This window comes from Urocitellus parryii, chromosome 5, assembly GCF_045843805.1.
Source record: "Urocitellus parryii isolate mUroPar1 chromosome 5, mUroPar1.hap1, whole genome shotgun sequence".
NCBI lineage: Eukaryota > Metazoa > Chordata > Mammalia > Rodentia > Sciuridae > Urocitellus > Urocitellus parryii.
Genome location: NC_135535.1, coordinates 26,967,649 through 26,994,311, shown reverse-complemented (window position 1 = coordinate 26,994,311; position 26,663 = coordinate 26,967,649). Strand labels below are relative to the sequence as shown.

At 32.4% G+C, this 26,663-nt stretch overlaps 1 protein-coding gene across 1 annotated transcript in view; it reads right to left on the bottom strand.

The window, feature by feature from the left end:
* The window catches only part of Eea1 (early endosome antigen 1), a 125,774-nt gene that overhangs the window by 52,752 nt on the left and 46,359 nt on the right, over nt 1-26,663 (bottom strand). Inside the window, exons 6-10 of the mRNA XM_026396768.2 lie at nt 22,863-22,902; nt 21,900-22,013; nt 21,036-21,157; nt 18,752-18,907; nt 14,659-14,775 (exon numbers count right to left, since the gene is read on the bottom strand). Of these exons, the coding sequence (XP_026252553.2) occupies nt 14,659-14,775; nt 18,752-18,907; nt 21,036-21,157; nt 21,900-22,013; nt 22,863-22,902 (549 nt within the window). The remainder of the gene's footprint in view (nt 1-14,658; nt 14,776-18,751; nt 18,908-21,035; nt 21,158-21,899; nt 22,014-22,862; nt 22,903-26,663) is intronic.

Sequence of the window (26,663 nt, the reverse complement as noted above, 5' to 3'; positions counted from 1 at the left end):
GCTCATTCATGTTAAAAACACTAGAGAATCTAGGGATAGAAGAAACTTACCTTACCATCATAAAGGTTATATTTGACAAAACCAAAGTCAACATCATACTGAATAGAGAAAAACTAAAAACATTTCCTCTAAAATAAGGAGCAAGACAAGGATGTCCACATTCACCACTCCTATCCAATAGAGTTCTTTAAACTCTAGCCAGAGCAAGCAGGCAAGAGAAGAAAATTAAAGGGATACAAATAGGAAGTCCAACTATTTCTGTTTGCTAATGACATGATTCTATACCTTCAGGACCCTCTCCTCCCCCCCAAAAAAAAACCTCCCCCAGAAGACATCTGATTTCATAAACAAATTTAGCCAAATACCAAGATACAAGATCAACATACAAAAATCAATAGCTTTCTTATACTCCAAAAATAAATTTGTTGAGAAAGAAATTTTAAAAACTATTCCATACACAATAACTTTCATTTGAATTAAAAAATTAAAACTTATTTCAAATAATTTCTGTTAGAAGAAAGATAACAATATACTATGCCAATTCTGATTCTGGATTAGCAATTTCATGGTTAGAAAGAGCTTTAGCATAAGAATATCATCTATTGCTCTAGTAGGCTTGATCATATTGATAGCATTTTTCTTCTCTTCTTGACAAAAAGACCATTTTTTAGAGCTACCAGCTAAGACTAATTTAAATTTCTTTGTAGAGATATAAAAATAATGATCTAAAGATTTAACTTACCTGCTTTTTATTTTATTCAACACTGTCAAGTATAAACTATAAAAATAATACCTCCCAAAGAACTATATCAACCAGCCTATATCAAATGTCAAAGACTGGTCTCAGTGGTAGTGTTACAATTAATATTGAACATTTTAAGTCAACTGATTTACACATAAAACATAGATCAGAATTTTAACTCACACCTTTGAGAAAAATAGCCAAGATAAGAAGCCACGATAAGCACCTTGATGAGTCAATCAGTGGATATTGGATTATATGTTAGTGTGCTGGAAGGGGAAAATACAGAAATAAGGACAATCAAACCTCCTTACCTTAAATAGACTCTAATCTAAATGAAACACACACACCAGAAAAAAATAAATAAAGAGTCTTCCTATAATGCACAAGCAAAAAATGGATTAATAAGAGCTATGGATACCAGCTCAGTAGCAGAGGTTATGGGTTTGATTTCCAGTACCAAAAATCAAAACAAATAAGAATTAACATAAAAACTTTCTTAAATGCACCACTTATAAAAAGAAAAAAAATGAGCAAAATCAGATTGGGCTAGCTAGTACGATCCTTAAAAATAACAGTTCGTCCAGGGTGGTGCATGCCTGTAATCCCAGCAGCTCGAACTTCAAAGCCAGAGGCTGGGGTTGTGGCTCAGTGGTAGAGCACTCACCCAGCACGTGTGGGCTCTGGGTTCAATCCTCAGCACCACACAAAAATAAATAAATAAATAAAGGTTTTGTGTCCAACTACAACTAAAATATTTTTTTAAAAAAAGAGTTCAAAGCCAGCCTCAGCAAAAGCAAGGCGCCGAACAACTCAGTGAGACTCTGTCTCTAAATAAAATACAAAATAGAACTGGGGGTGTGACTCAGTGGTCCAGTGCCCCTGAGTTGAATCCCTGGTACCAAATTTTAAGAAAAAGAAAATAATAGTTCAAGCTTGGTTTTGAAAATGGTAAGAGGAATTAAGGAATTCGTGTACACGGCTCATGCCATCTGCTTAATACAAAAAGACACAAAGAAAGGGACATTTAAATTGCAAGTGGGTAAAGAACAAATCCTATTACATCAGGGAGAGTGATAAGTCAAGGGAAAGGCAAAAGTAAAAGTTCTTGAACATTGTCTGAAAAAAAAAATAAGGGATGTAAATTATCATGTAAGAATACACTACAGAAAAGCGGTGTCCAGAGAGAAGATACATATGTATAACATAAAATAAGAGACAAATTTAAAAGAAGAGAAAACAGGAGAGGGCAGCAAATTAAGCCAACAGAAATACTCTTTGACCAAGTAAAAGAATCAGAATAAAGAGACAAAACTGAAGGACTAGAGAAAAATTTATACTTTAGATTCAACCAGAAAATCTTTTAATAAACATTTCCTTTGTGTTACTAGTTAGTGACTCCAAATATTTCTTTACATAATTTTACATTATTTTTGTTTAGAAAAATAGCATTTATTTTTTAATTCATAAATTAAATTATCTATTCAGTGATCTAAACATTTCTTTTGTAAATAAAATTCTAAGTTATTGAATTTAATAATGAAACCATGCTCACATATATGGAGGGTTTGCATGGTATAATTTTTAAATATGGTACAAAAATTAAGGCTAGTAATGAATTATAAGTCCTCTTTCCTAAAGGCTCACATATAAAGTGACCAAGTAATTCCACCACTTTCTACACACCATTCAGACAGTTTTATTCTTTAAGAAACAAAAATATGACAATACCAGTGACTATTCAAACTTCTCTTATTCTAAAAAATTAGTCAAAACTATCTGCCTAGCTGGGTGTGATAGACATCTGTAATTCCAACTACTAAGGAGGTGAGGGAGGATTAGAAGTTGAAGGCTAGCCTAGGGGACCCTGTCTCAAAATGAAAAATAGCAGTGGTTGGGTTGTACTTCAACGGTAGAGCACTTGCCTAGAATGCATAAGTCAAGTGGTCCTGGTTCTATACGTAGTATTAGGGGAAAAAAAAAAAAAAACTATTGCACAGATGAGACCTAATAAAATTTTCTTCTAAAAAACCTAAATCATTTTCTTTCTTTTTAAAAGAAACTAATCCACTCACAGTACAAACTTTTCATATGTAAAAGGCTAACTATATTTAGTATTACAAACATTTCATTCGTACTATGGAATCTAAAGCAAATATTTTGGGGAATCCAGTTTGTGAAGACTGATTTCTAAAAGTATAGTAAAACTCATTAAAAAACATAAGAGTATTAATTCTTAACAAAAATTTGAGATCAATATTATCCCCATTTACAGATGAGAAAGCCAAAGTAGAAAGAACCAACAGGATTTGGTTAAAGAACAGAGATGGATTATTATTCTATATCTAATAAAGTTTCACAACAGAATTTAGACAGAAATCAATTCATCCTTTCTAAAATGTATCCTATTCAAGTATAATTATAAAATGCATGCTAAGCCATCTCATAACCATCTCATTTGGGTATGGAAAATTCTTTCCTTCTAAATGTCCATTATTTTAATCAACTATTTTCTCAATACACTTTCTTATAATTTCCCTTTGTTAGGCTTCACTCATTATTTATTTGTTATCTGCCCAGGTAGTGAGAATGGATGAAAAAGAATGACATTTTTAATGCTTACAGCTAGCTCTCTGACATCTTAGATTTTATGAGATGTATATGCTTTTTTGAAAAGAGTTAATTAAATGGAGTGAAGGATTTTGCTTAAATGTCAGAATATAATTTTTATTAGACACTAATAAGGAAGTTTCTTCAATTTTCTAATTTTTTTAAATATTTATTTTTTAGTTATAGGTGGACACAATACCTTTATTTTATTTTTATGTGGTGCTGAGGATCGAACGCAGTGTCTCACACTTGCTAGGCGAGCCCTCTACCTCAGAACCACAACCCCAGCCCTATTTTCTCATTTTTTTTAAGGTTTCAAGGACAATAATTATAAAACATTAAAGATAAAAACCTTAACTGAAATCTATTTCCATGCATGCATAGGATGAACCCAACTACTATGTATAAGTACAAAGCTCTAATAAATATAAATATATATATATGAAAACCTTGACATTAGCATAAAACAACTATCTTTTCCATCTATTATATATTACAATGTTACCTATCCACCATGATGATGCCTATGACTCACAAAATCTGCCCAAGGTATTTGACATAACCTTCAAAAGAACAGGTGACACATTTCCAAATGCAGAACACTTGCATATCACCACTGTCAAGACTCGCAGTTTGTCAAAAGCCTGAGGTGAGAAGGAGTTGGGGAAGCAGATAACAAGGTAATAAAGAAAATCAGATGCAACACTGTGCTTATTCAGATTAGTGATCAATTCCAAAACAAGAAAATACTTTGGAAAAAAATTGTGAAGTGTTGCACTATGTAAGACATTATTAAGATTAATAAAATCTTATATTCCCTAATCAAAAATGCTCCAAATTTGCCAAACTAAATCATTTATCCTATATATTTCCCATAAAAAGCTATCATACTTCCTTCAATAATGTGTATTTACAGGTACATGTATGTGTATGCAAATATATAAATCTGGCCCTCAATACCTGTTGCATCTTCAACTGACCATAAATTAAATATATCTGATGGGGAAAAAACAATAAAAAATAATAATACAGAGGGAGAAAAGATGGTGGAATAGTGAGAGGCAGCATTTCTCTTGGCTTGGCTACCCAGAACTCAAAACAGCGGGAATACCACGTCTCCCGGAGGCTTAGAGTAAAAAATCCTGAGACTGAGACTAGAGGGACAGTCAGCCCTAGCCAAACCACGGACTACTTATTAGTCAGATATCTTAAAAAGGAGGAACCTCCCACCAGAATTTATTGATCATCTGCAATCCAGGAGCCATCTTGGGACTGCAGTGTGGCGGAGCCTACGGAAACTGAAACCCAGATCTGTGAGTTTGCACCTAAGTCTGCATGGGCCTGTATGAGCCTAGCAATCCAGGGGAAAGTTAGAAACTGAGAGCATTTCGCTCAGGTGAATAAAGGTTAGAGAGGCTGGAGAAAGCTGGGCTCTCCCCAGCCCCACAAATCCTGGAGCCTGGGGATGACTCCCTCCCTAATCCAGCATCCTGCCAGGTCCAGCGTCAGCCCAGCAACCAACAGGGATCTCCGGGTCTCCAATCCCCAGTCTTCCAAGCCCTCCCTAGCCCCCAACCAGGCCCATTGCTTGCAGCTATATGGCCAACCCGCAGGTCTCAGCACCTGCGGGTTGGCCATATAGGATCCATGATATAGAACAGTCCTCTGACACAGGCACCCGGAACCCAGCCCTCAGGACCTCCTGGTAGAGAATTCCCTGATCAGAAATTCAAAAGGGTGGGGACAGAAGTGATCTAGTTTGGAGACTAAATCAGAGACCAGGAATTCTAGTGTTCTCCGGCAAGATAAGGGGATAAGATCAGGTTCCTACATCACATGTGTGGAACCTGAAGCAGATTCCTGGGGTGTAGTCTTCCAATGTGGATAGGCAATTGTTATACCCTGCCTCCAGGAATTCTGCCTCCAGTACTAACCCTCCCACCCTAGAAACCCTTACTATCCTGAGGATGGAGCCGCCATCAAACTCCAGACGACCCCACCTATCAACAGAGAAGGGAAGCTGCAATTGTTTGTTTTTCCATCAAGATCCTTTCTCTTTCTCTCTCTCTCTCTCTTCTCTCTCTCTCTCTCTCTCTCTCTCTCTCTCTCTCACACACACACACACACACACACACACACACACTCCTCTACCATTTTGGAAATCAAATATTTTTCATGCATCAATTTACTGAGGTCTGGGATGTCTGAATAGTACATTCCAGTTTTGTTGTGTATTCTTTTATTTTTACTTTTTAACTTTTTCCTTTTTGACTTTATATATACTTTTCCCCTCACGCATCTGTTTCCCTGAATTCTCTTTCTTGCTTTTCTCCTACTAACAGCCAACCTCTATTAATTCCTCTTTCAAACTTCCTATAATAATTTTTTACTTCAATCTTCTCTCCTCCTTCCTCATACACATCACATTCTACACCACTTCTGTTCTCTTTGTTCGCTATTAGAAATTGTAAACTCCTTTTGCAAAATTACTATTTATATTGTAGAGAATAACTGAACACACCATTTCTGTTTAATGTGAAAAAACTGTAGAAATCTTATTAGGAGCTATTTGGTTTAAGGCTGTATATTGTTTTCATTGGGTGCTGTTAATATTGGTCTCCCCTTGAAGGTGAAGTTCTGGAAACCTTCAGGGACACTATAAATATACAGGGTAGACACTGTACTGCCTCAGATATACACTGCTAGATGGGAAGTTACACAAACTACATGAAAAAACAAGGTAGTAAGGCACTCCAAATAAACCAAGATGGTCCAATAATAGAATCCAATGACAACAAAGAAGAAGAAATGTCAAAGAAGGAGTTTACAAAATACATATTTAAACTGATCCATGACATAAAGGATAAAGTAAGGAGTGAAATCAGAGATAAAATTCAGGAGGTAAAAGATCACTTCAAATAAAGAAATAGAAATTCTGAAAAGCAGAAATCCATGAAATGAAGGAATCAATAAGCCAAATTAAAAATTAAATGGAAAGCATCACCAACAGTCTAGACCTCTTAGAAAACATAAACTCAGGCAATGAAAACAAAATATATAATCTAAAAAATATAAAGTTGACTATGCAGAGAAGATGGTAATAAACCATGAAGAGAACTTCCAAGAATTACGGAATAACACAAAAAGAACAAATTTAAGATTTATCATAATGAATGAAGGCACACAGATACAAACCAAGGGAATACACAATCTGTTCAATGAAATAATATTAGAAAATCTCCCAAATCTAAAGAATGAAATGGAAAATCAAATACGAGAGGCTTAGAGGGTATCAAATGTACAAAATTACAACAGACCCACATCAAGGCACATTACAATGAGAATGACTAATATACAGAACAAGGATAGAATTTTAAAGGCTGTGAGAGAAAAATATTAGATCATATATAAGGGCAAACCAATTCGGATTTCAGCTGATTTCTCAACCCAGACCTTCAAAACTAGGAGGAACAGCTGGGTGGCAGAGTGGCACAGCCTGAAATACCAGTGGCTTGGGAGCCTGAGACAGGAGAATTGGGAGTTCAAAGCCAGCCTCAGCAACTGCAAGGCACTAAGCAACTCAGTGAGACCATGTCTCTAAATAAACTACAAAATAGAACTAAATAATATTATCAATAATTTAGACTTAACAGACATAAATGAAATATTTCACGCATCAATGAGCAAATACATTTTCTTCTCAGCAGCATACAGATCCTTCTCTAAAATAGACCATATCTTATGCCACAAAGCAAATTCTTAGTAAATACAGAAAAACAGATAATATCCTGCATTCTGTCAGATTGTAATGGAATGAAAATAGAAATCAACAATAAACTAAGAGAAGCTACTCTAAAACCTGGAGACTAAATAATGTGCTACTCAATAATGAATGGATAGCAAAAAAAAAAAAATCAACGATGAAATAGAAAATACTTAGACGTAAATGAGTACACTGATACAGCATATCAAAATCTCTGAGACACTATGAAGGGAATGCTTAGAGTTCACTGTATTGAGCTCATTCATTAAAAGAATAGAAAGTGAATGAATAAATGTCCTAACATTACATCATAAAACCCTAGAAAAAGAAGAACAAATCAACACTAAAAGCAGAAGACAAGAAATAATTAAAATCAGATGAAATCAAAACAATTCAAAAATTGACAAAACAAAAAGCTGGTTCTTTGACAAAATAAAATTGATAAACCATTAGCCATGCCAATGAAGAGAAAGAGAATACTCAAATTACTAAAAATTGTGATAAAAAAGGAATAATCACAATAGACACTACTGAAACACAGAAGATAATTAGAAACTATTTCAAAAATTTATTCTCCCAATTAAATAGATAATCTTGAAGACATTAACAGATTTCTAAAGACATATGACCTACCCAAACTGAATCAGAGGACTTACAATTTAAACAGATCAATTTCAAGCAATGAAATAGAAGATGCCAGAAGCCTACCAATCAAGAAAAGCCCAGGCAGACAGATTCTCAGTCAAGTTCTACAAGACCTTTAAAAAAGAATTAACACCAAATTATTCCATGAAATAGTAAAGGAGGAAACACTCCCAAACTCATTATATGAGGCTAGTATTACCCTGACACCAAAACCAAACAAAGACACATTAAGGAAAGAAAACTTGAGACTAATACCACTGAAGAACAAAGATGCAAAAATTCCCAGTAAAATTCTAGCAAATCTCATACAAAAACATATTAAAAAGATAGTGCACCATGATCAAGTGGGGTTCATCCCATAGATACAAGGTTGGTTCAAAATATGGAAATCAATAATCATAATTCATCACATCAATAGACTTAAAAACAAGAATCATATGATCTTTTAAATAGCTGTAGAAAAAGTAGTTGACAAAATACAGCACCCCATTATGTTCAAAACACTAGAAAAACTAGGAATAATAGGAAAATACCTAAACACTGTAAAAGCTGTATATGCTAAACTCAAGGCCAACATCGTTGTAAATGGAGAAAAATTGAAAGCATTCCCTCTAAAAACTGGAACAAGACAAGGATGCCCTCTTTCACCACTCTATTCAACATAATCCTTGAACTTCTAGCCAGAGCAATTAGAAGAAGGAAATTAAAGAAATACAAATAGGAAAAGAAGAACTCAAATTATCACTATTTACCAAAACATGATTCTATATTTAGAAGATCCAAAAAAATCCCACCAGAAAACTTCTAGAACTAGTAAATAAATTCAGCAATGTAGCAGGATATAAAATCAACACCCATAAATCAAACATGTTCTTATACATCAGTGATGAATCCATTGAAAGAAAAATTAGGAAAACTTGGTAGTTTTCCTAATTTCTCTTTCAGTGGATTCTTCTTGCTAAGGATTGCTTTGGCTATTCTGGGTCTCTTATTTTTCCAAATGAATTTCATGATTGTTTTTTCTATTTCTATGAAGAATGTCAATGGGATTTTAAAAGGAGTTGTAGTAAATCTGTATAATGCTTTTGGTAGTATGGCCATTTTGACAATAATAATTCTGCCTGCCCAAGAGAGCTTGGGAGATCTTCCAGTCTTCAAAGGTCTTTTTCAATTTCTTTCTTTAGTATTATGTAGTTTTCTTTGTAGAGGTCTCCCCCCTCTTTTGTTAGATTACTTCCCAAGTTTTTTTTTTTTTTGAGACTATTGGGAAGAAGAAGAAGAAGAAGAAGAAGAAGAAGAAGAAGAAGAAGAGGAAGAGGAAGAGGAAGAGGAAGAGGAAGAGGAAGAAGAAGAAGAAGAAGAAGAAGAAGAAGAAGAAGAAACAACAACAAAGAGGAATCACAATACAAGACCTTAAACTATATAACAGAGCCATAGTAACAAAAACAGCCAGCATGGTATTGGCACCAAAACAAATACAGAATAGAACACACAAACATAAACTCACATAAATACAGTTCTCATACTAGACAAAAGTTCCAAAAATATTCATTGTAGAAAAGATAGCCTCTTCAACAGATAGTGCTGGGAAAACTGGAAATCCATAGGTAACAAAATAAAATTAAACCCCTATCTCTAACCCTGCACAAAACTCAACTCAAAGTGGATCAAAGACTTAGGCAATAGAACAGACACCCTGAGCCTAACAGAAAAGAAGATAGGCCCAAATCTTCATCATGTCAGCTTAGGAACTGACTTCCCTAAGAAGACTTCTAAAGCTCAAGAAGTAAAACCAAGAATCAATAAATGAGCTGGAGTTGTAGCTCAGTAGAGCACTTGCCTCCCAAGTGTGAGGCACTGGGTCCAAGTCTAGCACCACATAAAAACAAATAAAGGCATTGAGTCCATACACAACTAAAAAATATATTTAAAAAAAAAGAATAAATGGGATGGAAAATCAAAATAAAAAGCTTCTCAGCAAAGGAAACAATCAATAATGTGAAGATAGAGCCTACAAAATGGGAGAAAATCTTTACCACACACACCTCAGATAGAGCACTAATCTCCAGGATATATAAAGAACTCAAAAAACTTAACATCAAAAAAACAAATAACAATCAATAAATGGGCTAAGGAACTGAACAGATACTCACAGAAGAAGAAATACTAGTGGTCAAGAAAGATATGAAAAAAATGTTCATCATCTTTAGCAATTAGAGAAATGCAAATCAAAACTACTCTAAGATTTCATCTCATTCCAGTCAGGATGGCAATTATCAAGATTACAAACAATAATAAATGTTGACAAGAATGGGGGAAAAGGTACACTCATATATTGCTGGTGGGACTGCAAATGGGTACAACATAATGGAAAGCAGTATGGAGATTCCTCAGAAAACTTCAAATGGAATGACCATTTGACCCAGTTACCCCACTCCGAGGTTTATACCCAAAGGACTTAAAATCAGCATACTACAGTGATGCAGTCACATCAATATTTATAGCAGCTTAATTCACAACAGCTAAACTATGGAACCAACTTAAATGCCCTTCAACAAGATAGAATGATGTGTGTTAATGCAAGTATTATTACATTCTATATAAAAAACTTGAGCACCCAAGGATTTTGGTATGGGGCAGGGGTCCTGGAACTAGTGTCTAATGGATACAGAGAGACCACTATATACACAATCTTTGCTTGATTGTATGGCTGTCTATTTCATTTATCAATGTCAAATCATGTCTTTTATAGTAGTTTAGTATTTCAAAAATATCTCACTGATGATAAACATCCACCACATGCAAATTGCTATTCTATTTATCCTAGTTGGTTTCCAAAGGGTGGAAGATTTGTTGTGACTTCAAAAAAATTAAAAATAAAACTAACATACAAAGATAAAATAAATTGTTATATAAAAATCTCCTATATATAGTTTGGCAGGTGAAAAAAAAATGGGAGAGATGCAGAGGTTTACTAGAGAATGGTATCGCCACAGAGGAAGTTTTAAACATCAACATCAAGAGTTGATAGAAAAATGGGTAATAGCAAAGCAGTAAAATTATTTGGAAAAGTGGTTGAGGTTCCTAATCAGTTTCAACATGTATGTAGCCTACAACTCTGCAAATTTACTTGTGGGTATATAGCATAGGAAATTTTTTCACAATGCACAATACTGATACATGAATGTCCATAGCAGTAAAATTTACAGTAACAAGGGAAAAGAAAACTCTGAAAAATAGGAGGTAAAAATGAACCACTTCTAATGCATACCAAAATATAATACAGCTACAGAAGAAAAAATACTCATAATTGAGTTATAAACTGAACTGACCACTTTTTTTGAAACATTATTTTTCTTTGGAAAGAATGACAATTCTACCAATTACTTGAATAGAAAGATAACCTGTCAAATCAAGGAATATAAATGGTAGAATTTAATGCCAATATTAAAATTCAGGCTTTTAAATGAAGTTTCCAATTTACGGAAACTTGTGTCCACCTCTATGAACTTGATAGCTTCCTCATGCTGAAAGCCTACCCTAGGAATGATAGTGATACTGATAATATGATTGTATTTATATTGTACAATGAAACATATCAACATGTGAAAGATCTGAGTATCTCAGTGAACAAATATTTGCCATGTGACTAATGTATGATGCACAGCAAAAGATCCATTCAAAAAGCAAGATGAACCAATAAATTTTAATGTTACAGGGTACAAAAAAGTATACTCTACCCTGGGCTCAAACATTGCAATTAAACTTTGAGAAATTATCACTTATCAGATTTTAGTACAGTATCAGATAAAAATAGCTACAATTATCTCACAAAGATATTAAAACATTCTACCCTTTTCCAACTACATATGTGCATGAGACTAAATTTTCTTCATATACTTTAAACATCATGACAGACTGAACATAGAAGCATAAGTATCCATCCTAAATTAAACCAGACATTAAAGAGGCTTGTAAAGATTTCACTATTCTTACTGAATTCTTGTGTTTTGAAAAATAATCTTTTTTTCTAAGAATAGTTATATTAATATTTATGAGTTGTTTTTAAATAATAATGATTGCTAATTTTTCTTTTTAATTTATAAGTATCCATTGATATAACTTCCTCTTAATCCCCTCAAAAATAAGTTCTTTGTAGTCTTTAATAATGTTGTGAACGTAAAGAATGATAGCCAAAGGCACAATCAATAAATTACTCTCAATCTCAGCAGTAGCATCTTAAAACAGTATCTATTCTCTCACATTGTTTTTGAGAATCAGCAGCTAAGTGAGTGATTCTGCCTCAGAGTCTCTCATAGGGTTGTAATAAGCTATGGACTAAAGTTACAGATTATGAAGACTTGACTAGATTTGAAGGATGTGTTTCCAAGCTCATTCACATGGCTGTCGGCAGGAGGCTTAATATTTACAGATAATTGTATTTATCTCTTTTTTCCTTACTATCATTTTCTTTTTCTTTCTTGGCTTTCCCATTATAGTTCAACAAAATATTAGTTTTAAGTTATTAAGCAGAGCCAACCTTCAACATACCTTTGAATAAAAGAGTTTAATACTCTCTACCACAAAAAAAAAAAAGTAAAGACATGGGAAAAAAAGTTTTAATACCAATAATCCCTCACACCATAATTAAATATTCACTATTAACCTTTTATAAAGAAACAAGGCAGAAAATATTAATGTTAAAAAATACAAGGAAAAAAAACAGAGTTGGAGGTCTCGCACTTTCTAATTTCAAAACTTATTATAAAGCTATACTATTCAAAACACTATGGTTCTAACACAAAGACATAGAGATCAGTGTAATAAAGAGACCACAAATAAACTTTCACACATCTAGTTACTATGGTCTCAATGCTGTGTCCTCCTAAAAAGCATACTTTGAAAGCCTAACCCCTAAAGAGATGGTATGAAGAGGTGGGGTCTTTGAGAGGCGATTAGGTCATGAATAAGATAGTGCCCTTATAAAAGAAGCCTCAGGGCTAGAAATGTAGCTCAGCAGGATGCAGCTTGCTTCACAAGCTCAAGGCCCTAATTTCAATGTACCACCACAGAAATAGATAGATAGATAGATAGATAGATAGATAGATAGATAGATAAAGTACTCAGGGAGATGAATCACCTACCAAATACCAAATCTGCCAGTGCAGATTTTGGATCTTGGACATTCCAGTCTCCAGAATAAGGGGAAAAATAATAGTTTATGTTAATCATAAACTATTCAGGTTATGGCATTTTGTAATTGGAATGCAAAGATAATGACAATAGCCAAATAATTTTTATCAAGAGTGTCAATGGGGAAAGAACAGTCTTTTCAACAAATGTTGCTGGGGAAAGATGAATATCAATGTGCAAAAGAATAAAATCAGACCCTTACTTTACACCACATACAAAAATTAACTCAAAATGGATTAAAGACCTAAACATGAGACCTAAAACTATAACTCCTGAAGGAAAAAAATTCATGATAAAATTTCTTGGATACGACGCTCAAATCATAGGCAACAAAAGTAACCATAGAAAAACTAGACCAAGCTGAAATTTTAAATTTTTGTACATCAAGAGAAGAAGAGACTGAAAAGGCTTTGCAAATCAAATATTTGATAAGGAGTTCTACTTGCAGCAAATTATATATCTGATACAGGGTTAATATTCAGAATATATAAAGAAATCTTACAACTCAGTAACAAAAAGGAAAATAGCTGGGCACAGTGGCACATGCCTGAGGCTGTGCTGAGGCTGAGGCAGAAAGATCACAAGTTCAAAGCCAGCCCCGGGCAATTTAGTAAGATTCTGTCTCAAAATAAAAAATTTTAAAGGCTGGGGATATAGTTCAATAGTGGGGCATCCTGGGTTTAATTCCCAATACTACAGAAGAGAAAAAAACATTAAAATTTTATAGGCAGCAAGCACAAGAAAAGATTTTCAGGATACTATTTAATAGAGAAATGTAAACTAAAACCACAAGATTCTACCTTACACCCATTAAAATAGTTACTCTCAGAAAAATAAAATTAAAAGAGTAACAAATATTAACAAGGATGTGAAGAAACTATAACCTTTGTACACTGTATAAAGGAAAAGGGAAAGTAAAAAGGTAGTGATTTCTTAAAAAATTAAAAATAGAATTACTATATGATCCAGCAATTTCACTTCTGAATGTAATATACATGTATGCGTATTGTGTGCATTTAACAAGAGTGTCATGACCATTCAATGGATAAAGGGCATTCTTTTCAATAAATGTTGCAGGGGAAAATAAATATCAATGTGCAAAAGAATGAAATTGGACCCTTACCTTACACAATATACACAGACACACACATACACATGCACAATAGAACGGAAAGTAGGGTACCAAAAAGTATCTGTATACCTACATTCAGAGTATTATTCAGAACGGTCAAAAAGATGGAAGAAACCCAAATATCCATCAACAGATGAATGGATAGTATGTTAAATACAAAGAACGTTATATTATTTAGCCTTAAAAAGTAGATTCTGACACAGTTACATGGATGAACCTTCAGGACATTTTATTAAATGAAATAAGATAGTCACAGAAAGAAAAATACTCAATGATAACACTTTCAGAAATACTTAGAACAGCAAAATTCAAAGAGATAGAATGGTGGTTGCCAGGAACTCAGAATGGGACTACTAGAGAGTTGTTTAATGGTTATAAAGTTTTGGTTTTGCAAGATCAAAAGAATTCTGGAGATTAGTTTGTACAACCAGGTGAATATATTTAGCACTAAAATATATACACACATACACACTCACATAGAATCAGACATTTTGTTCTATCATATAAATAAGATACACAAAACTTTAAGACATAAAATCAATTAACAAATATATGTAGCTTTAAAATCCTCACCTGGTTTTTTTGTGTTAACTCATGAACTGAACCTTTAAGGTTTTGTAATTCCTGCACATATACAGCAACTTCCTGGGGACCTTTGGCAAGTTCACTCCTTAACTGGCTTATTGTAGCCTAAAAAAATAAAATAAAAATTAGTGCAAACTAAATTTAAAAAGGAAAGAGAAGTACACAAAGGTTTTAAGATTATCAATTTTTTGTTGTTGTAGTAGTTAAATTGAAATAACACTTGGAACCTTCAAGTTGATTCTTTGTCCTACCACCCTCACAATAACATCACATTATTTTGGGCTTGAAATTAAATTTAAAATTTTATCTAACATGTACAACACCGTTTATCTAATAATACACAAAATGAAACGTTGTCTGAGGTAAGCATCAAACAACAAACTTCAGTTCACTGGTATGGAAACTCTGTACTTCAATCCTCTTGAATTTAAAGAGGATAAGCAAGTTATGTCTACGTTTTTCCTAATTTCAATAACATGAGCTTTTCCTTTTAAAACAAGTAAATATAAAGCATGAACATATAATAATATAAGAGAAAGTTAGTTAAACAAAGATCCTGAAAATATAAACTTTCTATATACTAAAGCTCAACCATTTGAAAGACCACCTACTGCTTGGTTTCCTGAAAATGATATTAACAAAAGAAATCTGTATTTCTTGTAATGCTTGCTAGTTTTACTTTTCACATTCTTAAAGTTTGTTATTTTCATTGTCTCTATTCTTTATCACTGAATAAACTTTATAATAAGGATGAGACATATTTAAATTGAGATTTTGCTTGTGAGGGAGGAGAAGAAAGTGAGTCATAGACTTTCCCTTTTCCTATTGTAAATTATGAATCATTTTAATCTTTTACAATGATGATGTGACATGTTTATATTTGGGGAAAAAATAAACCTAAAAAAGACAAAAATGTCAAAGGAAATAAAATACACTCTTCTTTCAACTTCCCCATGAGTAAAATTCAAACATCTCTGCCCTTGCCACCTTAACTTTTCTTCCCACTTAACAGGCCAACCTCCTTGGTACCTTGGACTTCACTTAGAACATGCCATAACTTCTCAGGAATCCTCACTCCCAAGGCTGCACCCTCATTCTTATTTACTCCTTCTCACTCATATCCTCCTTGAGATGGTCCCTGACCATTCTAAAACTGCCCCATGTTATTCCTAATTTCCCTACTGCCCATATCCTGCATTTTCCCCCTTCTTCATAGCACATGTTCATTACTTGTCTATAATGATTGGTTTACTTAGATATTGTTTGACTTTCACAAAAGAATATCAACCTTATGAGAGCAGACATTAACTTATTCAGTGTTATATTCCCCACACCTAAAATACTTCCTGCCACTTAGCATGAATCCAAACAATACTTCCAAAAGGAATGAGTCATTATACCTCCAAAGATTTAGTAGATATTTATTCCCATTGAAACAGTATATTAGTCCCTATAAAATAGTTTGCAGTTCCTTGATGCTATATTATTCAACATTAAATTTTTACTAAAATCTTTAAATTACAAAATGATTAAGAAACATTTCAAACAAACTTTCTGCTCATTGTTTTAGAATTAAAATTATGTGTTTACTACTATAAGTAATCATTTTACATTGGTTGAAATTTTGCTGATTAACAAAACAAAAACAAGCATGTCTTTGAAGATATGAGATTGCCTTAAAACACAAAACTGCCATATGACAATAGAAAGTTAGGTTAGCACTAATATCAAAAAGCCTTCCATAAACACATTACCTCAAATTTAAGCATCTCCATTAGAAAGCACAAAAAAATAATAAAATGATGGATGAAATGTGGAACACAAGACTGACAAAATTATACATTGAATACACAATAAAAAATGTCCAAACATACCTTAAAAACTGATATCTTAAATTAGCATACTTAAAAATATTTAAATACTCTTTTTAATAGCTAAAACATAAACAGTTATTCCATACCTATATAAACATTCTTACTCTTAAAACTAAGATGTAAATGAGTTTATTTGAAAGACAGATAAAATTCAGTTGAAAACCTTTAGAATAAAAAAATATGCTTTTAAAAATATAAATACAAAGTCAACTAATTATCAAGGTATATGTCCAATTAAAGTAATAAACCTAAAGACATTTAATAATGTACACTACATTATATATCTTCAGCCCCAACTAGTAATACTAGTCAAATAAATCCTTACATCTTTGGCTTCTTGAATTTCTGTTAATCTGTTTGTTTCTGATGCCAATTCTGAGATTCAGTAAAAGCAATGCCCATAATAAAAATTTTTCTCCTAAATTCTTTAAATGCATAATGACCAACCCACTTGAGAACAAATAGGACTGAATTTTAATAAATTAAAAAATATATGACACATAGTCAAAGTAGAAACTAAAAAAAAATGGAGTTATAAACAAATAAGTGAGATGAAGCAATTAGACAATAATTTTTCATATGCAAATGAAGTAAAATACAGCTCAAAAATATTTTAAGCTATTACTCAACACAAATATTACAACATAGAATTTTGCAAAAAAAAATTTAAAGTAATAATAATGAATATTAGGACAAGGTTGATGGTACAATTTTGCTTATAAGGCAAACATCAAGCCTCCTAAAATAGGAGACAATGTACTACAGGCTTTGGATGATACCTGGTTTAAAACCCTAGTTTCTTTATATTAGGTACATGACTATGAACAAGTTACTTAACCTAACTGAGCTTTAGGCTCCTTTGTGTAAAACAGATTAATACTTAACTAAATGGGGTTTTAAGAAACAAATGAAACCACATTTGTTAAAGTGCCCAACATGGTATCTAAAATCTAGTGATGCTCAAAGAGTTCAATTCTAATAGTAATATTAGCCTGAAAGATACTACCACTTCTTAAAGTTATTACAAATATTTTAACATTGCCTGAGGTCTCATTCCTCATTATGTACCCATTACTAAGTAAGTAAAGAATAAATATCTTCTTTTGTTTCACGGAAAATATAGTGAAATATTAAATTACCTATTCAAGTACTTGGCAAGACTAAATTTATTTTAAATACCTGAAATGAAAACTTTTTATGAAAACTTCAACAAAGTTAATAAGTAAAACAATTGAGGCCAGGGTTGTAGCTCAGTGGTAGAGCACTTGCTTAGCATGCATGAGGCACTGGGTTTGTTCCCCGACACCACATAGAAATAAACAAATAAAATAAAGGTATTGTGTCCATCTACAATTGAAAAAAAAAATTCAAAAACAGAAGAAGAAGTAAAACAATTGATTTTAAGCCATTATCCTTCTTTCCCAGAAACATCTTTTCTATAAAAACAAAACAAATATATTCTTTCCTTCAGTTAGGCCTCCTTTAGGATAAAGGGAGACACTGAATTCTTTCACATTCAAATCTTTTATAACTCTAGTCATAACTTTTTCATTTTAAATGATCTTCTTTTTGCCTTTTAGATAATTTAATCTAAATGAATAAAAACATAAGTTTGTTTAAAATAGTACCAAATTAAACTTATAATAATTCTTAAAGTATTTTTCAGGAATATTTTCTCATTACCAAGTTATGTAAGTTTCTGCATATATTTTTACAAATGGAACTAAATATATAAATTTCTTTTCCTTGTTAATATTCTTACTTATCAAGTATATGTATAACTCCATAACTCTCAGCTGGGAAAGGTCTTGTGCTCTAAAAGCAACAACATTTATTTTAAAATTTTAATAATATTTAAAGAAAATTATAAATCAAAAGAGAGTAAAAGATTTTTTTTTAATTTGAAAATACCAGAAGGCAGGCAGATCTAATAAAAATAATTCATATTCGTAGGGCACAGTGGCGATGCCTGTGATCCCAGGGGCTCGGAAGCTGAGACAGTAGGTTCCCAAATTCAAAGTCAGTCTCAGCAACTTAGGCTAGTTTTATAAGATAAAAGTAAAACATATATGACTGTCAGACCACTATAACTATACACAAATAATTTTCATATCAATAAAGCAAATAGTATTTTGAAAAGCCACTTGGAAAAATCTCAAATCTTGGTTTTATTCAACAGTATGCACTATCTAAGCTAGTATCATTACCTCTGAGTTAGCATATTCTACTTGTAACTTTTTGCACTCATCTTTGAGTTTTTCAGATTCTCTCTCACGCTCCAAGGTCATATTATCCATTAGCGTTTGAACTTGGACCAATTCTTTCTTTAGCACAGCAACATCTTCTATACCAGGTCTCTGAAGCTGTGAAGTTACACATTTTAATTAAAAATTACAGTAAAAAACTAAAATAATATACATTTTTAGAATGAATTTACTAAAAAGAAATCAAAATGAAGATAATCTTATCAGTTTTTGGACTCTGAAAATTAAACACTGATATCTCTCTCCTAATAAGCCACCTCCTCTTCTCACTCTCTTGCATTTAACAGTATTACCACTGAAGGTACAATCTAGCAAATTCACAATTATCTTTAGTTCTTCATTTGCTTTCCTTTCCTTCACAAACAGCATACATTGGAAATAACAACAACTTGGTAAATGCTACGTGCCTTATTTTTTCTATCCTAGGAAACTGGTAATAAAAATGAAAAAGGAACATAGCTCAGTGGTTCAGCAATTGTCTGGCGTTCTTAAGGCCCTGTGTAGTACTGTGTAGTCCCCAGTACTACAACAACCAAAAAAAGGGAACAGATGTAAGAACAAGTAGGGTTTATAGCAGGTTGCATATAGTTGATTCATTTACCCATATATTTATTGGGTGCTAAATTAAGGAACAAAGAAGTCTAGGATAGATTCAAGATTGTTAGCCAGCTGTGGTGACGCACACCTGTAATCCCAGCAACTCAGGAGGCTGAGGCAGGAGGATCACCAGTTCAAAGCCAGCCTCAGCAACTCAGCAAGACCCTCTCTCTAAATAAAATACAAAACAGGGCTGGGGATATTGCCCAGTGGTTAAGGGCCCCTGAGTTCAATCCCCGGTTCAAAAAAAAAAAAAAAAATGATTTTTAAGCCTGGGAAGGGTGTTGAAATCTGGTATCAGTGACAGAAACACAGTCATGAAAGAAATATAATGACTTGGATTTTGGATTTCATACTTGTTGGGTTAAAAAATTCAGCTAGAAATTCAACTGATAGGATCCCCAAAGCAGGTGATTTTATAAAACTGAAGTACAAGGGAGCCAGGCATGGTGACATATGCCTGTAATCCCAGTGATCTGAGAGGCTGAGACAAGACGTTCACAAATTTGAGGCACCTTAGCCTGGCAACTTAGCAAGAACCAGACTCAAAATAAAAAATAAAGAGGTTATAGCTCAGTGATAGAGCGCTTGCCTGGCACATGCGAGGCACTGGGTTTGATCCTCAACATCACATAAAAATAAATGAATAAAATAAAGGCATGTGTCCATCTACAACTGAAAATATAAAAAATAAATAAACAGGTCTGAGGATATGGCTCAGTGGGAGAGCACCCCTGGGTTAAACCCCTGAACTACAATAAAATAAATTTTTTTAAAAAAATTTGGGAAGGAATGTCAGGATCAAATATGTAAATATGAAAAATACTTTAAAAAGACATTATATTTAGATAGAAACAACAAAAATGTTCAGGTAATGTTATATATCATAACATTTTTATTTTAAAAAATCACATGTAGTATACATATGTAGGTGGAGAGTATAGGGAATTTTTATTTCCTCCAGTTTACTCAAAACTTTTTTTTTACGTTTCAGATATTATTATTTTAATATTCACAATAATATCCAAATTATTTCAATTTTCACATTTCAATGGAATGACTATATCTGTACATGTATTTGTTTCTCCACCTACTGCCTTCACAAAATTACAATGGCTTAAAATTTTAAAACATCCAATTGATAATTTTTAAGACAAAGAACATATATTAAAAACCACACAGAAAACAAAGGAAAATAGATGTGTTAGAAAAAGGAATTAGATGATGTCCTTAACTAAACACTGAAAAAAAATAATATTGAAGAGAGGTAACAAAACTTTTAAAAAAAAATATTTCTTCAGCTGGGTGTGCCTACTGTAATCCCAGCAGCTCAGGAGGCTAAGGCAGGAGGATCATGAGTCAAAGCCAGCCTCAGAAATGGCTAGATACTTAGCAACTCAGTGAGACCCTGTCTCCAAATAAAATACAAAAAAGGGCTGGGGATGTGGCTCAACGGTCAGTGGTCGAATGCCCTTGATTTCAAACGCTGGTACCAAAAAATGATATTTCTTCAGAGTATATATATTTCTAAACTTTAATTTAGAAATTTCAAGAACTATTTCCTCACAGTACATTTTAATTTAGAAAGATATTTTTAAAAATACATTCCAATAAATGGTTTCTAAATTACCAGTTCAGTCTTCAGATCTTGAATTGCAGTTGCCTCTTTGTTTAATTCTTCTGTCAAAAGTGTTACTTTTTGTTCTGCAGCCTCTCGAAGGCTCCTTTCCTCATCATATTTTGACTTTATATCTAAATAAAGATGGTAATAAAAATTAGTTTCATGACATTATCTCTGAAAAAAAAGAATTTTTATAAATCCCTGTATATTACTCTGCATATCTGTATTTCACTCTAATTTCAATTAACATGCTTTAAATAGATATAAATATACACAGTAAAATTATACTTATGATTACATAAATGATGAGCTTAAAATAGTAAAATGATTTTGTCTACATACATTCTACCCAACACTACTACTAATTAGGCATTTTAAAGAATAGTTAGTCACATATAATATTTTACCTAAAAGCATATACTTTAAAAAATACATAGTATGAGCAGGGCATAGTAGCACACACCTGTTAATCCCAGAAACTTAGGAGGCTTAGGCAGGTGAATTGCAAGATTGAGAACAGCCTCAAGAACTTAGAGAGACCCAGTCTCAAAATTTAAAAATTTAAAAAAAAAAAAGTCTAGGAAAGTAACTCAGTAGTAAAGCATCCCTGGGTTCAATCCCCAGTAGAAGAAAAAAGAAAAAAAATTATCTTCTTTAAATTTCAAGAATAAATTACAAAGGAAAGCCTTTTGAAGGGAGAAGGTGAGAGAACAATCATTTATAAAACAACTATGATATTAAATTCCATTCATAACCACCATAGTCTATAACAAATCCTTTATCACACTGAAATATTATTTTTTTCCTAGGATATATAATGGTGAAAACGTAATGAGGCTGATTTATTAGCTAAAAAATTCTGATTCAATTTACCTGCAATTTCAGTTGCAAGTTGGGCTGCTTTCTGTTCAAATAAATCTTTCATTTGCTTAATATTAAAATTTTCTGTTTGAGCCTCTTCTAATTGTTGTTCCAAAGACTGTAGTTCTACCAGATACAAAAAAAAAAGGGTAGCCATTATTTAAATACAATGTTAATTACATATACTAAATATTATTACTTATATCATAATCACTGTCATAGTAAAGACAATCAACATGAGTTTATTATGTAATTATAAGTAGAGTATTTTCATATTTCAAGAATTAAGTACATCTGATTCATTGATGGTACAAATCATAATGTATAAACATAAAACAAGTCAAAGAAATACTTAATCACCTCCAAATAATCTATAAATATTTGTTGTAAATCTATAAATATTTAAAAGTTATATTGACTTCATATTTCATAGTAATTTTCTTATATCCATCAAATGGCCAGATGTAACATATCCTGCTCCTCTGAAAAAAAGTAGCTTTAAAGTAAGATAAAATTAAGTGGTTAAGAACATCCAGGTTTTAAAAAAAAATAATCAGTTTAAGCATGCAGTCAATCTAATATTACTTCATTCTCATCAAAAAGAGATTTCATAAATATAATAGCTAATCTCAATTAGTCACTGAGCATTCCTCCACATAAAGATAGTTACAAAGATGCTAGTGCCATCAATTTGCTTGGAGGGACAAAGACTGTATAACTCCTTCACATAGACTTCAATTTTCATTAAACAATCATATTGATATAATACTCCAGAAAGTTATTTCTAGTTAACTAAATTATTAAGTACACAGATAACTTTCTAAGTCTAGAATGTGACGGTAAACAGAATATGTTTCAGAGCTACAAAGGACAACCACAAAATTCCTTTAGCAAGCATCAAAGGAGAGGAAGGAAAAAAAGGATAAGAAAGAAGAAAAAGAAAAATGAAAAACTATCTATTCTAAGTAAAGTTACCTGCTGATGAATCAGCCACCAATCCATCAGGTTTAGCCTCCTCAATGAAAACAAAAGACAAACAAATACATTAAAAGAAGACAATACTGTATATTGCCAATGTTAAAAATCTCCAAAAGCTACATGTCAGGTCAAGTAGCAAGATTCTGGTAAAAATTAAAGTCCTTATTCTTCCAGATCTATAAGTGCCATTGGCCGACTAACATAATGACCTACCTGTAGTTCACCAGTTATAAGACAGAATATTTCGAATGTTAATATATATGAAACTGTAATGAATCTGACAATAGATAGCATCCTAAATTAGTAATAAATAAATAGGACTTACCCTTCCCTCCAAATGTGACAATTAACTTTTCACACCCCATATGTGACCTCAACTACTGGACTTCAAAATATATAAATCTATGAGTTTGATAGACATTTTGACAGCTTAGGCCACAGCAGACAGCACTCTCCAAGATCAACAGCTCAAACTGTCACAGGTCCACACCCTGTTAGCCTTTGAACTTTAAAGTCTCATCCATCAACACTTGCACTGTCCCCTTGCTGCAAGAAATCCAGTCATTGCAGATCTCTATATTGGAAAGAATCACTCCCAAGACAATGCTCATAAACCTTTATCTTAAATTTTAACTAGACTTAACTTCCTATAGACAGCTGTTTTCATCATAATTGAGCAATCAGACATTAAAAATTTAGGATCTTACTCACTGTGATTAATGTATCTCATCTACTATTTCCTGTGAAATGTGTTGACATATTTCCCCCCTCTTTAAACACTACGAACCTAAGAAAAAAATTTTTATATGGCCATAAAATGTTTGATTCATGAAATCATACCAAATCATCTCCTTTAACCACAAAAAACATCTATAATATTTGAAAATTAACATAAGCCAAATATGTCATCAAACTATCATCACTAAAAATATTGGATTTAGGGGCAGGGGGCATAACTCAATGGAGAACAATTGCCTAGCATGCACAGGGCCCTGGGTTTGATCCCAAAGGTTAAAAAAAGGGGAGTTGGGGGTGCTTAGGGCTGGGTATATAGCTTGCTTTCATAAGGCCCTGGGTTCAATCCCCAGCACCACAAAAAGAAAAAGGAAAAAAAAGAAAGGTTCTAAAAGCATAGTTTTAATTTAATAAATCATTTTTAAAAAGAAACAGAAATAAAGAATATATGCCTTAAAGTGTAAGTTACCTCAGGAATTAGGAGTAAAATAATATACTACCTTGGCATTATTTTCATACTTCAAAGAATTACATGCATCTCAAAGATTTTAATAAGGTATTTTCTAGTAAAGCTTTTTGTTTTCCTATGTATTCAATTCATACATATTGATTACTATGAACTATTTTTTCTAAGTTAAATTTTCTATCAAGGTAATTTTTTATCTTATACTGTGGAAAATTTATTTAAATCTATTAACTGCATAATAGTCAACTCAAATATAGTAAAATAATTCTCCTCTCTCTTTTCAGGTATAAAAAATAATATATCCCATGTTTGATTAGTAAGTAAAAATATTTTAGATTACTAAAAATCCCTTTAAATAGTAATAAAACCGATATTTTGTTAGTCACTTATTTGTTTCTCTTTCATAGTTCAAATGACAATTCTTAGTGCAAAGACTAAAAGGCAAGAAAAAAACCTAATTGGAAGTCACAACATGCTTAGATAATATATACAGATATTACTATTACTTTATGAAAATATTATAAATATTGATGAAGAATGTCTACTTTATTCTAACAAATAAAAACTATATACGAATTTGGAAAAATTCATTATTCTATGATGCTTCCCATAATGGTAGTATAATAGCAATATAATTTTAGCATAAAAATCATTTTGTTAAGTCACTTAAAAACAACTTACAAATAACTGCTTTTGATGCCACCATGATTTTCTTCTGGTTTTTCCTATGTACTATTGTTATGTAGTTAAATTCATACAGTATAATATACAGTCACATATAAAACATGCCAGTCAATTATGGACTACATATATAACAGTGGTTCCATAAAAATATAATGGAACTCAAATTTTTTATCATCTAGTGACTTTGTAGGTTATGTAATATCAAAATACAATGCATTTCCCATGTGTTGTTTTAATGCTGGTATAAACAAATTTACTATGCTGCCAGTTATATAAAAGTATAGTATATACAATTATATACAGTACTTAACACTTGATAATGAAGATAAGTGATTATTACTAGTTTATATAATTACTACACTGTACTTTTGTTGTCATTTTAGAGTCTACTTTCCACTTTAAAAATATATATATACAGTAATATAGAACCAAGCAGGAAAAAAAAATACAGTAATATAGAGCCAAGCAGTTCCTTCAGGAAGAATTCCCAAAGAATGCACTATTACATGAGAGGAGAGAGACACATGTGTCACTGCCCCTGAGAACCTTCTCTATGAAACAACATATAGAAGACAGTGTCACTGATGCTGCTGCCCCTGGTAAGCCAAGGCTACCTGTGTCTTCATTTTTAACAAAAAAGTTTAAAGGCTAAAAAAGTTTAAAACTTAAAAAAAGCCTTACAGAATAAAGAACAAATACAATGTGTTTGTATTTTAAGCTGTTACTATATGAGTCAAAAAGTTTACAAAATGAATAGTTACAGTAAGTTAATGTATTATTGAAGAAAATTATTTTTGTAAACTTTAATGTGCCCTAAGTGTTTACAGAGTCAACAGTAGTATATAGTAATGTCCTAGATCTTCAGATTCACTTGCCACTTAGTTGCTGACGCACCAGAGCAACGTTCAGTACTGTAAGTTCAATTCATACAAGGCAAGGGGTCTATATACACATATCACTATTCGTCTTCTATACCATATTCCATATTTTCATTCATCTTCTATACCATATTCCATATTCTTACTATATCTTTTCTGTTCACATACACAAATGTCTTTTGTGTGTATGTGTGTGTATGGTGCTAGAGATGGAATCCATGGCCTTGTGCATGTGAGGCAAGCATTCTGCCAACTGAGCTATATCCCCAGCCCCACAAATGCCATTTTGTTAAAATTATTTACAGTAGTCAATACAACAACATGCTGTATAAGTGTATAGCCTAAGAGGAATAGGCTGTACCATATAGCCCATCCTGCCCTTGTGTATGTGCCTTTTATTATGTTTGCACAATGACAAAATCACCAAACAACACATTTCTCAGAATGTATCCCCACTATTGACAAAGGACTGTATGTGTACATGAGCATGTGTGTACCCATATAGATCTTTATTCAGTTTTTTAAAACCTAACGTTGTTAGTAGAACAACTTTCTCATGTTTTAAATCAATCTTCACAAACATAAAATATAAACAAATTTCCTTTCAACAGACATTGTACTTATTTCCCATTTGTCACAAACACAAATGCTTGGAGGAGATTCATTACTGTTTGAACTTATATTTTTAACCATTTAAGTATATTGCCAGAAAAATAAAATAAGCCCAACATAAAAAAAAGTTACATAGGTGGGGCCAGAGTTCTGGCTCAGTTGTAGAGCACTTGTCTAGCATGTGTGAAGCACTGGGCTCAATCCCTGGCACCACATAAAAAAATAAATAAAATAAAATAAAAATATAAATAATAAAAATAAATAAAAACATATAAAATAAAGGTATTAGCTGGGGCTATGGCTCAGTGGTAGAGCGCTTGCCTAGCATGTGTGAGGCACTGAGTTCTGATTCCCAGCACCACATATAAATAAATAAAATAAAGGTCCATTGACAACTAAAAAATATTTTTTAAACTAAATAAA